General features: G+C 50.1%; 2 protein-coding genes across 5 annotated transcripts in view; one reads left to right on the plus strand and one right to left on the minus strand.

Moving 5' to 3' along the window:
• The first annotated feature begins 423 nt into the window (after nt 1-423).
• On the plus strand, nt 424-2,648 carry NT5C (5', 3'-nucleotidase, cytosolic). Of its 2 annotated transcripts, XM_029211279.1 has the most exons (5): nt 424-1,226; nt 1,576-1,676; nt 1,756-1,816; nt 2,039-2,153; nt 2,272-2,648. In XM_029211279.1, the coding sequence occupies exons 1-5, from the start codon at nt 1,029-1,031 to the stop codon at nt 2,451-2,453; spliced, it is 657 nt and encodes a 218-aa protein (XP_029067112.1). In that variant the 5' UTR covers nt 424-1,028; the 3' UTR covers nt 2,454-2,648. The 2 variants fall into 2 exon arrangements, with proteins under 2 accessions (XP_029067112.1, XP_029067111.1); XM_029211278.1 differs by lacking the exon at nt 424-1,226 and having other exon boundaries at nt 1,245-1,676.
• A 616-nt stretch (nt 2,649-3,264) lies between these two features.
• The window catches only part of ARMC7 (armadillo repeat containing 7), a 13,241-nt gene continuing 1,658 nt past the window's right edge, over nt 3,265-14,847 (minus strand). Inside the window, exon 3 of one of the 3 annotated variants that reach the window (XM_029211280.1) lies at nt 3,265-4,663. In XM_029211280.1, coding sequence (XP_029067113.1) covers nt 4,302-4,663 — 362 coding nt within the window. In that variant the 3' untranslated portion in view covers nt 3,265-4,301. Of the gene's footprint in view, nt 4,664-7,861; nt 9,293-14,847 lie in introns of those variants that run through there. The other 2 variants (XM_029211282.1, XM_029211281.1) reach the window with 2 other exon arrangements.

The raw sequence follows: 14,847 nt of genomic DNA on the forward strand, positions 1-14,847 counted from the left end.
TTTAGAAGATGAAGTTGAATGATCTTAAAATGATGACGATGGCAGAAGAATCAGCATTTTGTTGACAGTGTGGACTTTTTACAGAGTTATGTGTCTCAAGTGGCTTGGTGTTTATTGCTGATGTCTATTCTACCTCTTTAGCATTTTAAAATTAGATCGCCAGGCTCCCCTTCCTTATGCTTCTGTTCCATTGGGTTTAGACGTATTGGGGTGCTGAGGTGGGGAACTACAGGAAGATGGGTCACTTACTCAAATCTGAATCTAGTTTGTAGGTAAATATATTTACATGTAGTCAGGAAATTGCGTGAAATCTACAAAAAGGAGAGTCAACAAAACTCAGCAATGCTAAGCATTTTCTAGAGGAGGATGGAACTGCCAATTCTAGAGACCTGTCAGTTCCACAGAAAGGATTGTCCCGATTACCTGAGCCTGGTGGTAAAATCGCCTCTTCCGGTGGAACTGGATGTTTAAAGCAGATGCTCCCATGTTTCACGCCAACTCTGGTTTATGAATTCGTCTCTGAGGAGCTCTGCTCACACGAACCAGTTGTCTTCAGCAGATTCATTCACTTCTGACCGTTACTGGGAGTCCCCGTGATTCGGGCCGTGCGTGGGTTGGTGCTGCCTTGACGGGTTGGAAGCTCTGCTCCGGTCCCCACAGCAGGGTGCGCAGGTATGGCGTCTCAGGTTTAAGGAGGCTTGACTCCTTGTTAGACGACGCTTCCCAGTATTTAGGACAGTCCCTCCTGTCGGGCCCCTGGAAGTTCTGCCCCGAGTAACATTCGGGGTGAGCGAGGACGTCTGCTACAGCGTGGAAGGCTGCTGATGTGCACGTAGGTGCGTCCTCAGACCAGAAAGCAGCCCAAGCCATCGCCACGCCGGCCCTGCCCCCCGAAACGGGGCTGCCCATGCAAATCAGCCGCGGTCGAGCCCGCCCACCCCACGGCTCCGGAAGCTGCAGTGCCCTCGTCCAGCTCCGCGCGGCGGCTCCCGGGGCCACGTTTCCGCCGGGCCGCCTGCCTCGCAGCGATGGCGATGCAGATGGCTGCGCGGCGCGGGCGGCCAGTGCGGGTGCTGGTGGACATGGACGGCGTTCTGGCGGATTTCGAGGCCGGCCTCCTGCGGGGCTTCCGCCGAAGCTTCCCCCGGGAGCCGCACGTGCCGCTGCAGGAGCGCCGCGGCTTCCTCGCCTGCGAGCAGTACCGAGCCCTGCGCCCGGACCTGGCGGTAGGGAGTGGGGGGCGGGGGGCGGCGGCATGGGGCCGCCCTGGAGCGGGGAGCCCCGACCCCACAGGACACCTGGGAGTGGGGAGACTTCCCCTTGGGTCAGGACTGTCTCTGCTCCATGTCCAGTGACACCTTCCTGTTTAAAATTAACAAAGCTCTCACTTCAGAATCCACAGTTCACCTCAGGACTAGACAGTCTGGGGGAGTACTTACCCCTGAACAAAGTCCTCTACCTGAGACTCTGATTTGGGGACCGAACCCTCCCCAGGAACTTCACTTTGAGAGTCCTCGCTGGGGCTGGAGAGGTCTGCTGGGATCAGAGCCAGGACAGGAACACTGTATCTTTCAGGACAAAGTGGCCAGTGTGTATGAAGCCCCAGGCTTTTTCCTAGACTTGGAGCCCATCCCTGGAGCCTTGGAAGCAATGCGGGAGATGAATGACATGCAGGAGTGAGGAAGGGCGGGGAGGGAGGGGGGTGGGGAGCAGGGGTTGGCACCACCCTGTCTAACCGCCCCCCCACCCCCGCAGTACCGAGGTCTTCATCTGCACCAGCCCTCTGATGAAGTATGACCACTGTGTGCATGAGAAGGTGCGGCTGCCCCAGCACTTCACCCGCAGACTTAGGCTCCTAAGCCCTGATCTTTTAAAGAAAGCGGCAGAAACAGAGACAGTCGGGGGTGGGGGTGGGGGGGTAGAGGGGAGCCATCTCTCTCATGAGCTGCTGTAGACCCTCCCTCACACCTACTTGCTCACCGGCCCTGAATTCAAGGGCCCGTCAGGCCCTACTGAGCCACCTATGCCCACCTCACAGTACCACTGGGTGGAGAAGCACCTGGGGCCCCAGTTTGTGGAGCGCATTATCTTGACGAGGGACAAGACGGTGGTCTTGGGGGACCTGCTCATTGATGACAAGGACACCATTCAAGGTAGGAGCCCTTTTCCCTAGCAACCTCCAGGCATCTAGCCTGCTGGGATTAGGGAGAGGGAGTAAAAATAACCAGATTACAGAGTGTATCCCTGCCTTCCTCCCGTGTCCTGTCCCAGGCCAAGAGGAGACCCCAAGCTGGGAGCACATCTTGTTCACCTGCTGCCACAACCAGCACCTGGCCCTGCCCCCCCCACGGAGACGGCTGCTCTCCTGGAGGGACAACTGGAAGGAGATTATAGACAGCAAGCGGGGAGCCCTGCAGCGGGACCGAACCGGCCTGGGGCCGCCCCAGGAATAAGGTGAGGGGCCATGGCCGTGGACAGTAGCTGATGGAAGGCAGACCAGCAGCGAGCCCAGGCAGAACTGAGCGACAGGGCAGCATCATGGCAATGACCCCTCAGCACTGTGCCAGCCACCTGAACCCTCCTGGCAGAGCTGGCCTGGAAACATGGTGGGAAAATCAGGAACCTTTTTAATAAAACACTTTGGCTCACTGCTCTCTTATGGCCTTTTATTTGGGGGAAGCGAAGGAACAGGAGCCCCACAGGGGCAGCTGGGACAGAGGCCAATGAGGAGGCCTTCACCTCCCTCCGTCTCGTCTCCTTAGTCCATTAGTTCCATAGTCTGCCCACCTCCACGTCCACCTGGAAACCATGCCTCTCGAATCTGCCTTTCCTTGGCCATGTAAGAGGTCATCCTTGGGCTTCCCTGGTGGCGCAGTGGTTAAGAATCTGCCTGCCAGTGCAGGGGACACGGGTTCGATCCCTGGTCCAGGAAGATCACACATGCCGTGGAGCAACTGCGCCACAACCACTGGGCCTGTGCTCTAGAGCCCGCGAGCCACAACTACTGAGCCCACGTGCCACAACTACTGAAGCCTGCGCGCCCTACAGCCCGTGCTCTGCAACAAGAGAAGCCACCGCAATGAGAAGCCTGTGCACCCCAATGAAGAGTAGCCCCCGCTCGCTGCAACCAGAGAAAGCCCGTGCGCAGCAACAAAGACCCAATGCAGCCAAAAATAAATAAAATTTTAAAAAAGAAAAAAAAGAGGTCGTCCTTAAGGGAGGCCAGGACCTTCCACTGCTCCTGAACCCCACCTTCCAAGGGGGCCACACCCTTTCCCCCGTGCTGAGCAGCTGATACTAGACTCTGAGCCATTCGCTTGCTGTCAGTATCTGGTCCTATCTCCCTTGAGCACCTCTCTTACTTGCATCCCCCAAGCCAGCCTGAGACAGATTTCCAGGGACAGGGACCCCCCCCCCCCAACCTCACTAACCCTGATGGCAGAGAAGGCAGGCCAGGGCTTCCAGGCACGTACCATGGAGTGGTGAAGGGAAAAGACAACAGCTCGAAGAGTTTGCGCCTGTATTCTAATGTGTCACCCTCATGGCCTCCGTCTTAATGCCTGATGGCCACGTTAACAGTCACTGGGCTGCGACACTCAAGACCAGGAACCACGTCTTCGTCTTTGAAGCCCTAACATGGTCCCTGGCTGATAGGCCTGTGTAATCCTGGGCCACAGAGTTCTCCAGGCCAGCATTCACCATGCCCAACACCCAGCCTGGAGAGCTTGCAGGACAGGTACCCGGCCTCCACAGCAGTGGACACAACACTTCCCCAGCTTCCCAGGGCCCCGAAGTACTTTTAACAACAAGGCTTCTCATTTCTATTTCTCAGAATTACTCCCGACACTTCTGTTAAGGTATGATGCCTATTTCCTCAAGCTCAGGCAATTCTCCTAAGCCCCAGGCCCAGCTGTTCCTCAGGAGAAACACCATCTGCAGAGCCTCTGGGTCTAGGGACATGCTGCTTCTCACACGAGGGTGACAGCTTGGTGGCGGGGTGGGCCAGGAGGCAGGACCTTTGCCTCTAGCTGGTTGAGAGCGTCAGCCTGTCAAAACGGCACCCTTCAATTTCCTTCTCCACGTGTCTCAAAGTATGGCTTCCTCACTCATCTCCTGGTGCCTTTCATCACAGTGTAAACACCTGTCCCGCTGAGAAAACTCGCCTTTAAAGTGGCTGACAAAGCACCATTTGGGGAGAACGTGCACAGTGGGAGCTTTGCTGCTCCCACTTCCTGAGTCCCCACAGGGATTTTGGTCTTGTCTCTGGCAGTGCCGGTGCCGCAGCCTGAAGGCTCCTTGGATCAGGGCTGCTGCGGGGCCTCAGTCCTTGGTAGTGGGATCCCCAGGGCAGAGTGAGCCCGCCAGCTGCGGGCTTCGGCCACCTGGCTGGGGGAACAGAAGTCTTCCAGGAAGATCTGGGCCAGGTTCCGGAGCCTCGCGTTGGCTGAGAGGGAGAAGCGCACCATGCACTGGACCACGGGCATGGCAGTCAGCTCAGGGTGGGACCTGGAGCCCGGCGAGCTCAGGTACATGATCGTGGTGACGGCGGACAGCACGGTCTCCTCGTTGGGACTGGACAGGCAGTCGATGATGAGTGGGACACCCCCAGTCTGCAGGATGTGCTCCTTGTTGGCCCTGTCTGAGCACAGGTTGCAGAGGCCTCCTGGGGAAGAGCAAGGTGAGTCTGGATGCCTTAGCCCTGGGCCTCCTTCCATCTTTCCTCTGCCCACTGAGTCCCAGGGAAGGTCCAGGCCTGAGAAGGTGGCCCAGGGACAAGGGATCCCAAGTCTATTCTGATCTCCAGCCCTCCCTTTCCAGATTCCAGAAAGGCCTGCCTGCCCTCCACTGCCCAACCTTCTGGAAGTGGGCACTGATCCCTTTCCCTCCTGGTTCAGCCAGCTCAATGACTGACAGGCTTTCCTGTTTATTTTTTTTAAGTAGAAAACATAAAACCCACAGTGTATCATCACTTTAGAAGAATTAAGAAATATAGGTATGGTGATGGTTTCACAGGTGTACACATGTCAATACTTATCAAGTTATACTCTTTAAGTATGTAAAGCTTATTATGTGCCAATTATACCTCAATAAAGCTGTCAAAAATATTAGAAGTCAAAATATAAACCACCTTAATCCTACCACCCATTTAACATGTTTTTCATCGCACAATTTTTAAATGTGACTACATATAAATATTTAATAACAATGTGATACTCTTATTGTTTTGTAAGCCAGCTGTTTTCATTTAACCATGTCCTGTGAACATCTCTCCACGCCAATAAATCTACAATCATGGCATCATTTAATAGCTGTGCAGTCCACCATTTTATGGAAACAGCATAATTGAGAGTTTAAAGCATTTCAGCATCATTCCCACATCACTATTGCTAGGAATCTGGGGGACAAAAGAAAAGGACAGAGTGAGAGACCCGTGGTTCTGGATCTAAGAACCACTGCTCAGGTAAGATGCCCAGACCCCTCATTCTCTCCCGTCAGGCCTAAAGCACTCGATGTGGGAAGCTGATTTTCGTGGGTCCTTAGTGAGCTTCCTGCCATCAGGGCACCCTCACCCTTAGGTTCCTACTCCAAGTAGAGAACGAACTTCTAGCTCATTTGCATAACATGGCCGATCAGTACTGAGTGTCCAATCAGGAGTGAGTTACAGCCCACCCACTTCCCCGGCATCTCTAGAAACAAGCAAAGGGGGGACCTCCCCACACGCCCGGCAAAACCCAACTAGGACCTCTTTCCCAGCAAGAGGGGACAGGTGCAGGGAAGTGGCGCAGGCCTGGCAAAGATCTCCGCCTACTCCAGGTAGGTACAGCCACCCCTTCCCTAGCAGTACCTGGGTAGGGAAACATTTTACCCATTCAGCCTCCAAGGACTTCCCACTGCAAAGATCCTTCTGGGATCTTTGCATGGTGCCACCCTCTTGCTAGTAACCAGCACGTCACTGCTCCGTGGCCAGTGTGGTTTCCCTGGAGTACCCCATTAGCCGCTGCCTGCCACACCCAGGTACGTCCCTCATCACCTGTCTCACCGTCTTCATAAGCTCAGAACTCTGAGAAACCTTCGTGGGGTTTTCTTGCTCACTGACCGCTGAGCCCCGCTAGAAGCTACTGTGCCACGAGGTCGACACCTAGGCTGTCTTGGGACTTCCCTGGTGGTCCAGTGGTTAAAACTCCACGCTCCCAATGCAGGGGGCCTGGGTTCAGTTCCTGGTCAGGGAACTAGATCCCACATGCTGCAACTAAGAGCCCACACACCGTAACTAAAGATCCCACGCGCGAAAACGAAGAGCCCCCGTGCTGCAAGCCTAATTAATTAATTAATTAAAAAAAAAGACCTAGGCTGTCTTATTCCCAAGACTTCCTGGGTTTCTGGCACAGGGGGCGCTCCGCAAATGTTTGCTGGAAGGATTTTAAAGCAGTGAGCAGGGAAAAGGGCTGCACTGCAGAGGGTCGGGAGGCTGGATGGAATGGCTCCCTGGGACCCTGTGCACCTTGGACATCTGCAGTTCTGAGGGACGGAAGAGGCCGAGTGGTGCTCCTGAACCGAGGAAGATGGGCAGCAGGAGACGGACTCCAGGCACTGATGGAGAGGTCCCTCCCAGTGTCTACCTCAGCACCCATTCACCCCAGTGGAGCCCTTAGCACAACCTGGGGTCATCCTGCTGACTACCTTCTTTACTTGCTGTCTGTCCCCCCATCACTGGGCACCACAGGGTAGTGATTCTGTATTTCCGGAGCCTGCAACTGAGGGTTCTCGCTGGACACATGCTGGGAACATGGCTGAACCCCACGAAGAGGTACCACCACCCCCATTTAAGGGAAAGAACCTGAGGCTGTTGAGTAACTTGACCAAAGTCCCAGAAGATGGGGAGCCCTTTGCTACTCCCGTGGGAAAGGGTGTCCCTTCAGAAACCACAAGGACAACTAATCTTACCACGGGCAGATGCCAGGCTCAGCCAGGAGCAGGGGCAAGTAGAAATGCTGTGGCACAACTGCTGAGCCCGCCCACCTAGAGCCCGTGCTCCGCAACAAGAGAAGCCACTGCGATGAGAAGCCCGCGCACTGCAACGAAGAGTAGCCCCCGCTCGCCACAACTAGAGAAAGCCCGCGCGCAGCAATGAAGACCCAATGCAGCCAAAAATAAATAAATAAAAGATGTCACCTCTCCTAAGAGCCTTCCATGACCACCCTAATCAGTCCCTCTCCCCAAGAGGCCCTCCCCTCACCACCTTCACTTCTTTTCTTCATACCAAAGAAGAAAAAAAGAAAAAGTAAAAAAGCAAAAGAAGAAAATATTCATAGATTCTGACAGAGGACTCATATCCAGAATATATAAAGCATTCCTACCTATCAATAAAAGATGAACAACACAATAAAAACAATGAGCAAAAGACTTTGATAAACTCTGCACAAAAGGGTCAATATATGAAAATGTGCTCAACATTCCTTATCAGAGAAATGAAAATTAAAACCACAGTAAGAGGCCACTACACACCTATCATAATGGCTAAAACAAAAAAAGACTGATGATACTAAGTGCTGGCGGGGAGGGAGCAGCACCGGAACTCTCATATGCTGGCGGTGAGGAGTGTAACGCATCGTGATGACGGTGCAAAGCTAGTTGGCAGCTTCTAACACAGTTAAACATCCATCTACCCTACGACTCAGCAATTCCACTCCTACCCAAGCCTGTCTGAGAAAAATGAGCACATATGTATACAAGGAACCTACCCAAGAGAAATGAGTACCTATGTATACAAGAAAACTTGTACAAAAATGATCATAACAGCTTTATTCATAAAGGTTCCAAACTAGAAACAGCTCAAATCTCCATCAGCGGGTGACTGGATGAACAAATTGTGGCCTATTCATATAAAGACATGAACTACCGATACTGTAACAATTTGGATGAATCTCAGAAACATTATGCTGAGTGAAAGAAACCAGACACTATATCCTGTAGGATTCCTCTTACACGAAGGTCAAGAACAGGCAAAACTGATCCATGGGGATAGAGGTTAGAATAATGGTTACCTCAGGGTGGAAGACACTAACTGGCAGAGGGTACGAGGGACCTTTTCGGGAGATGAAAACATTCTGTATCTTGACTTAAGTGCTGGTTATATTGATGTACATATAGCTTAATGAATTTAAAAATTCATCAGACTGGCACTTAAGCTACGTGCATTTCACTGTCTGCCGATCCTGCTGCAATCTAAAAACTGGTCACCAGGCAAAAAGGAGAACAAGTTCTGACTGGTGGATGAACATAGTTTGGACAAACCTGGCAAGATAGAGAGAAAGACAACAAGAGGCAAAGGCAGGGCCCTTCTAGGTGTGGGGAGCCACAGGAACCCCCGGGAGAGACAAAAGAGAAAACCCTAGTGCAGTCTGGGATGAGAAAGCTGGCAGCTCAGAGAGGGCAGGTAGGGGATCTCAGGTCACAGAGCAAGGAGGGCAATGGTGCTGGAAGGGACAGGAGGGTCTAAGTATTGTCCTGGGGATTAAATGAGGTCATGCTGACAAGTGCTTAGCCAGCACCTGGTGCCTGAGAGGGCTGGGCAAGTCCTTGGAGACAGTGGCTCAAGACCGTTACAGCTGAGGACCCGCCCGCCCCAGGGTACTGGGCTGGCCGTGGTCAATCCCAGGTCAAAATCTTCACTGGGGGCTATCTGTTCTTGGGTTTTAACTTCAGTATCTTGAAGATGGTTCTCTCTGAAATTTCAGGGCAGACATTCAAGGGACAGAACAGCATATAGAGAAAGCTACTATTACATGTAAGAAGGTGAGAGACAAATATACATATATGTATACGCAGAGAAAGCTACTATTACACGTAAGAAGGTGAGAGACAAATATACATATATGTATATGCCCACACTTGCTGGTTTCATATGAGGGGGGAACAGGGTGGAAGGGACAGGAATGGTAGTGAGACCATACTCGTAATACAGTTTTGACTTAAACAGATATGTTTTGTATAAGTTAAAAAAACCAAATTAAATTTTAAAAAATCATGGCTTTTCGCACTTCTGACCTGTATTTCAGTTCTAAAATTTTACCCTACAGGTACACTCCCACAAGTAAGAAATGACATACAAATAAGGGTACCCACTGTCACACTGCTCATGAGAGCAAAATGGAAACAACCCTAAATGGCCATCCTCAGGGGCCGGCTAAATGTTAGTCCTTTCATGCAGTGGACATCATGCCCCAGTTACAAAGAATCAGGCAGCTCTTTACGGGCTGATACTGCAGGTGTGCCAAGACATGGTGCTAAGCTGAAAAAAAAAAAGGCAGAATATAGATACAGTATACTACAACATGTGTAGGATATGCAAAAAGATATACAAACAAATATATACGTATTTGTTTATCAATCCCTAAAATATCTCTGGGAGAATACACAAGAAACTAGTAACAATGGTTGCCTCCAGAAAAGGCTACAGACCGAGTTACTGTTTATTACCTACCCTTTTGAATTCTGTACCATGTGAGTCAATTATGTATTCACATAAATTAATAAAACACACACGCACACCCTGCTTCTGCCTAGAACTGAGAGGAAGGGGGATTGGTCTCTGCCAGTCGGGGAGGGAGGGCGCAAGGGCCTGGAGCCAGCCTTCCCAGCTGGTGTGGAAGGGAGCAGTGGGGTGAGGACCTTGAATTCACCTCTTTCCTGTAACAAGTGGATGGCTGAGGAATTTCTTTTTAAGCAGAAAGATGTGTGACCCCAGGACACTATATGATCAGTGAGAGAAGGAGGTACACGGGAACCCGAGAGTACGGAGGATGGAGCGAGGGCTCTGTGGTGGGCAGATCTAGCTAGAATCCCAGGAATGCCCCAGGGGACTCAGGCGAGCAGAGCAAGCAACTCCATCTCTCTAAGCCTAGGTTTCTTTATCAGTAAAACGGGAAGAGAGAATTAAATAAGGTAAGACCCCTCCCTGGCACACAGTAGATATGGACCAAGCACGCACCTGTTTATAGCCTCGGAGGCTGGCACAGGGCATATCTTCAACCCACACACAGAGAAAGGGCTGGCACGTACAGGTAGGGTTTAACAATGAGAAAGCAAGTGCCCATGTAACCAGCACTGAGGTCAAAGACTGAAACGCTGTCATCAGTCCAGAAGCCTCCGCACGTTCTTTCCTGATTCAGTTCTCTCCCCTTCTCAGAGGTGACCCTCTTCCTGACTTGTAACAATGCAAAAAAATAACTTTAAATCAATAAGCAGGACCTTTTAAATTTTTAATAAAAAAAATTTTACTACACACACACCCCTAAATACTATAATTCAGTTCTGCCTCTTTTTGGACTTTACAGGAATGGAATCACACTGCACATATTATTACGTGTCTAGCATCGTTTGCTTAACGTTATGTTTTTAAGATAATTGCAAGGAGCTGTAGGTTGTTCATTTACCTTGCTAAGCAGTATGAATATCGACAATATTGATAATTCATTCCACTGTTGACTGTTTCCAGTTTAGGACTGTTACAGACAATACTGCTGGTGACATTTTTGCATGTGTCTGGACGTGCACGTACCTAACCCTATGATTGTAACTGCTGGGTCACGCGGCATGCCTATCTTCAATTTTACTAAATCCTATTTTTCCAGAGGCGGCTCAGGAGTCATCTACCAGCCTTTTTCAGTACACCACCACCATCTGGTGGCAGCTACAGGTATTGCATGAAATAGAACAGAGGAAAGCGATTTAACCTGAATCGTGGGAGGCCACCTACTTGCATTCTGTTGTAGTAACAAAACTGCCGAGTATTCCGTGACATACTAGGAATCAGCCAGTTTTCATGGAAGCAGAAAATTATCTCCTGGTTCCTTTACATCTCCATACACCATCTAGAATGGTGCAGGTGTGCACACACAGCATATAAGACACCAGAGAATCAACCAATGGTGCTTCAGTCCAACACTCCCAAATTAATGCCAAAGCCTGCCAGAGTTTTTATTTGGGGCATGAGCTCTGAATTCTCTCGCTCATTCAAGTATTTACTGGGATCCCGGCTTTTTATCTGGTTCCTGATAATTCACCCGCTTCCTATCCCCCATCCCAAATGAGGGTGGCTCCGGCCTGACCAGTGCCTGTCTCCCCGTGGTACTTCCTCCTACTACTACCCGGACACCCACTGTGAGGATAAAGATCAACTTTCATACCTTTTCCTATCATTCAATGATGCTTTTCCGGAAGGGCCGAATCCCTGGAACAGGTGGGTGATAAGACACTATCCCATCCTACCTCACCTCTCTGGGAGACTCGGGAACTGTTTATCCTCAAAGGGGTCTGGATACCTAGGGGACCTTGCAGCTGCAGGCACTTTATCTCATTTAATCCTCCCCCACCTGACCGATAATGGGAGAAGGGAAATCACAGGCCCAGAGTTAAGTCGGGGAGCGAGGACTTGAACCCAGGCCTGCCTGACCCCAAAGCCCCACTCTTACCAAACTCTCTATATTCCTTGCCAACAAACCAACATTGGTTTTGGTTCTGCCAAACCATGGCCATGGGCAATCGAACCCGGCAGTTATTCCAGAGCCAAACGCACTCAGGGCTGCAGCACGAGGTCGTGGCCGGGACTCTGCACACATTCCCCGGCCCCATCCTCGTCCCAGGCCGAAAGGCCTGAGCATTCAAGACGTAACAAAGGTAAGCAAGGCACTCTGATCTCATGGAGATTCACCATCTCAGATCTGCCACCAGAGACAAAAGATTCAAAGCTACAAAGCCCAGCACAGAATAAGCACCGACAGTGTTTCCCATTTAGCACCACAGACGTTAACAGAAAAGGAAACAGCAAGAGTAACAAAATAGGCTTCTAAGCACCACTGGGACTTTCCTTTTAAGTTATGCACAATAAATACAAGAGAATTTTAATCTCCAGAGGATCCCACGGAGGGAGATTCAATGCTAAGAAAGCTGCTGCTCTTGGGATGCTAAGAAAGCTGCTGCTCTTGGGATTGGGGACGTTGGGAAGAAGAAGAAGAGAAGGAAACAGCGGCTGTGAAAAGTAAAACTGGAGATGATACCAACAATTCTAGACAAAGTATCGATACCTTCACGGAGACAGACACGCGCACACGCTCTGCTCCCCACAACAGTCCTGCGAGGCAGACAAGGCTCAGGTGAGGAAATGAGGCTCAGAGAAGGGACAGGACTCATCCACAAAGACTGGCTACAAAGTGGAGAAGTGGGGACCGTGGACTCCAGGTCCAGGGCTTGGTCACCCACTCTGGGAAGCTGCCCAGGAGGGCAAGAACCCAGGCCCAGCCCTGATCTCTGGCAAAGCTCCCAGCTCAGTGGGCCAGGAACTCAAGAGTGTTCCTGCCTTGGGAAAGTTGCTTCCTGATCCTGTAAAAACTTGCCTTGGGAGACTGCTCTTTTCAGCAAAGGTTTCTCCAGAGTCAAGAGCTTGAGTTGAAGGAGCTGTATCACTCTCAGGTGGAGGCCTAGCCACGGGCTTCTGCAGGGGTCACTGTCACCACTCAGGCGGCAGAAGCTCTGGGGCAGAGTTCCAAAAAGGGAGGAGATGAAGTACTAACACTGGAGAAATCTTAAAGTGACCAATTTTTCACGATATTTATTCAGCATAGTAATCTTCCAGAGGGGCAGAGACATGAGCTATTCCCACCCTTAGACCTGGGCAACCGGGGCTCCTGCCCCCAGCCCAGGTTTCGAGGGCCTCACTCTGGCCCTCTCCATAGGTTGAAGAGTCCAGGGAGCCTGCCCAAAGCCCATTCCCCTTCCCCCATACCCAGAGCTCCAGTTCCTAAACCTGCTCCCCCAGCTGCATGGGCCTCTTTCCTGCATCCTGACTCCCAGCGGTGAACCCCGCTGTTTGTGTGCACACGCTGAAGTCCAATGAGTGGCCACCAGGCAAGTGTTTGTGGGGCTGTGAGTGAAGCTGGGATGTCCACACATGTGTGAGGCCTGTCGTAGTAAGAGGAGTCCCAGATATCACAAATTAGAGGCAGACCTGGATGGCCTTTCAAAAATTTAAATCACATTTGCCCAGGATGTATTCATGAAAAAAAAAAAAAAGTGTGTTACCTGATTCTAGAAAAGTTTTCAATCTAATTTCTAAGTTACAGGAAATAAAGCAGTTACAGGAACAAACGAAATGACACCATAAAGAGGCAACTAGACAATTCAGAAGGTGAGGCGTTCTGCAGAACTGGTCTGGATCCTTCAACAATTAGTGTTAGGAAAAAAGAGTCTATTAATGATTAAAAGAGATATAAGATGGGCTTCCCTGGTGGGGCAGTGGTTGAGAATCCGCCTGCCAATGCAGGGGACACAGGTTCGAGCCCTGGTCCGGGAAGATCCCACATGCCGCAGAGCAACTAAGCCCGTGGGCCACAGCTACTGAGCCTGAGCTCTAGAGCCCACGAGCCACAACTACTGAGCCCACGTGCCACAACTACTGAAGTCCGCGTGCCTAGAGGCCATGCTCCGCAACAAGAGAAGCCACTGCAGTGAGAAGCCCGCGCACCACAACGAAGAGTAGCCCCCGCTCACCGCAACTAGAGAAAGCCCACGCGCAGCAACGAAGACCCAAAAGCAGTCAAAAATAAAGAAATTTATATTAAAAAAAGATATAAGAGAATTGATGCTGTGATTTCCTTCCAAACAGCACCATATGGAAAGGGGGGGAGGTGGAGGATAAAGAGTAACTTCAGGGACTTCCCTGGCGGTCCAGTGGTTAAGACTCCATGCTTCAATGCAGGGGGCATGGGTTCAATCCCTGGTCAGGGAACTAAGATCCCACATGCCACAAGGTATGGCCAATAAATAAATAAATAAATAAATAAATAAAAAGAGTGACTTTATAGTGGAGAAACCTGACAAACACTACTTCATCCAGGTGATCAAGGTTAATATCAACAGTGATAAGTCATGTTGATAGCATATGCCCTTGATATGATGTAAATGAAAATGGCCTTTTACCCTTTACCTCTGTGGTCATCCTCCCCAAAACCCATATCCCACTCTAATCATGAGAAAAATATCAGACAAACCCCAACTGAGGGAAAACCTACAAAAGACCCGACCAGTACTCCTCAAAACTGCCAAGGTCATCCAGAAAAACGGGACAGTCTAAGAAACTGGCACAGCCCAGAGGAGCCTAAGGAGACATGACAACTAAATGTAACACAGTATCTTGGATGGAATCCTGGAGCAGTAAAAGGATTATTAGGGAAAAACTAAACAAATCTGAATAAAGTATGGACCTGAGTTAGTAATAATGCATCAATATTGGTTTATTAACTGTAACAAACGTACCATACTAATGTAAGACGATAACCATGAGGAAACTAGGTGCAGCATATATGGGAACTCTGTACTATCTTTGCAATTTTTCTAAAACTGTTCTAAAATACAAGGTTTATTTTAAAAGAGAGAGATTGAGATCTAAGGAACGTAAGAACCAGATTAAGTGCATGAATCCTGGACTGGATCCTGGTTTATACAAAACAACAAAATGTCCTTTGGGGACCTATTAGAGAAGTTGGCCTAACTGGGTATTTGGTTATAATGGAATTATTAAGTTCATTCTCTATGTAGATAAGATTCACTATGTAGAGAAATGTTCTTTTTTAAAGATGCATGCTGAAAAAACAATGTTGGTTTGCCTTCAGAATAAACTCCAGACTCTTTCCCAATGCCGAGACCTGAATCCCTGTAAACTCTGGTGCCGTGAGCTCTCTATAACCTCACTTAGTACCACTCTCTGCTTCGCTCACCACAGTGGTGCCACATCAGCGTTCCTTCTGGCTCCTCCTGCTCTAGAGTCTTTTTTTTTTTTTTTTTTTTTTT

This window comes from Monodon monoceros, unplaced genomic scaffold, assembly GCF_005190385.1.
Source record: "Monodon monoceros isolate NGI ecotype Baffin Bay Population unplaced genomic scaffold, NGI_Narwhal_1 Super_Scaffold_9, whole genome shotgun sequence".
Classification (NCBI taxonomy): domain Eukaryota; kingdom Metazoa; phylum Chordata; class Mammalia; order Artiodactyla; family Monodontidae; genus Monodon; species Monodon monoceros.

Excerpts from the sequence above, each read along its gene's own strand:
- NT5C (XM_029211278.1), top strand. The coding sequence starts at position 1,345 with ATGTCCAGTGACACCTTCCTGTTTAAAATTAACAAAGCTCTCACTTCA. Across the intron at positions 1,817-2,038 it reads ACCACTGTGTGCATGAGAAG|TACCACTGGGTGGAGAAGCA; the intron begins GTGCGGCTGCCC and ends CCCACCTCACAG. Across the intron at positions 2,154-2,271 it reads TGACAAGGACACCATTCAAG|GCCAAGAGGAGACCCCAAGC; the intron begins GTAGGAGCCCTT and ends GTCCTGTCCCAG.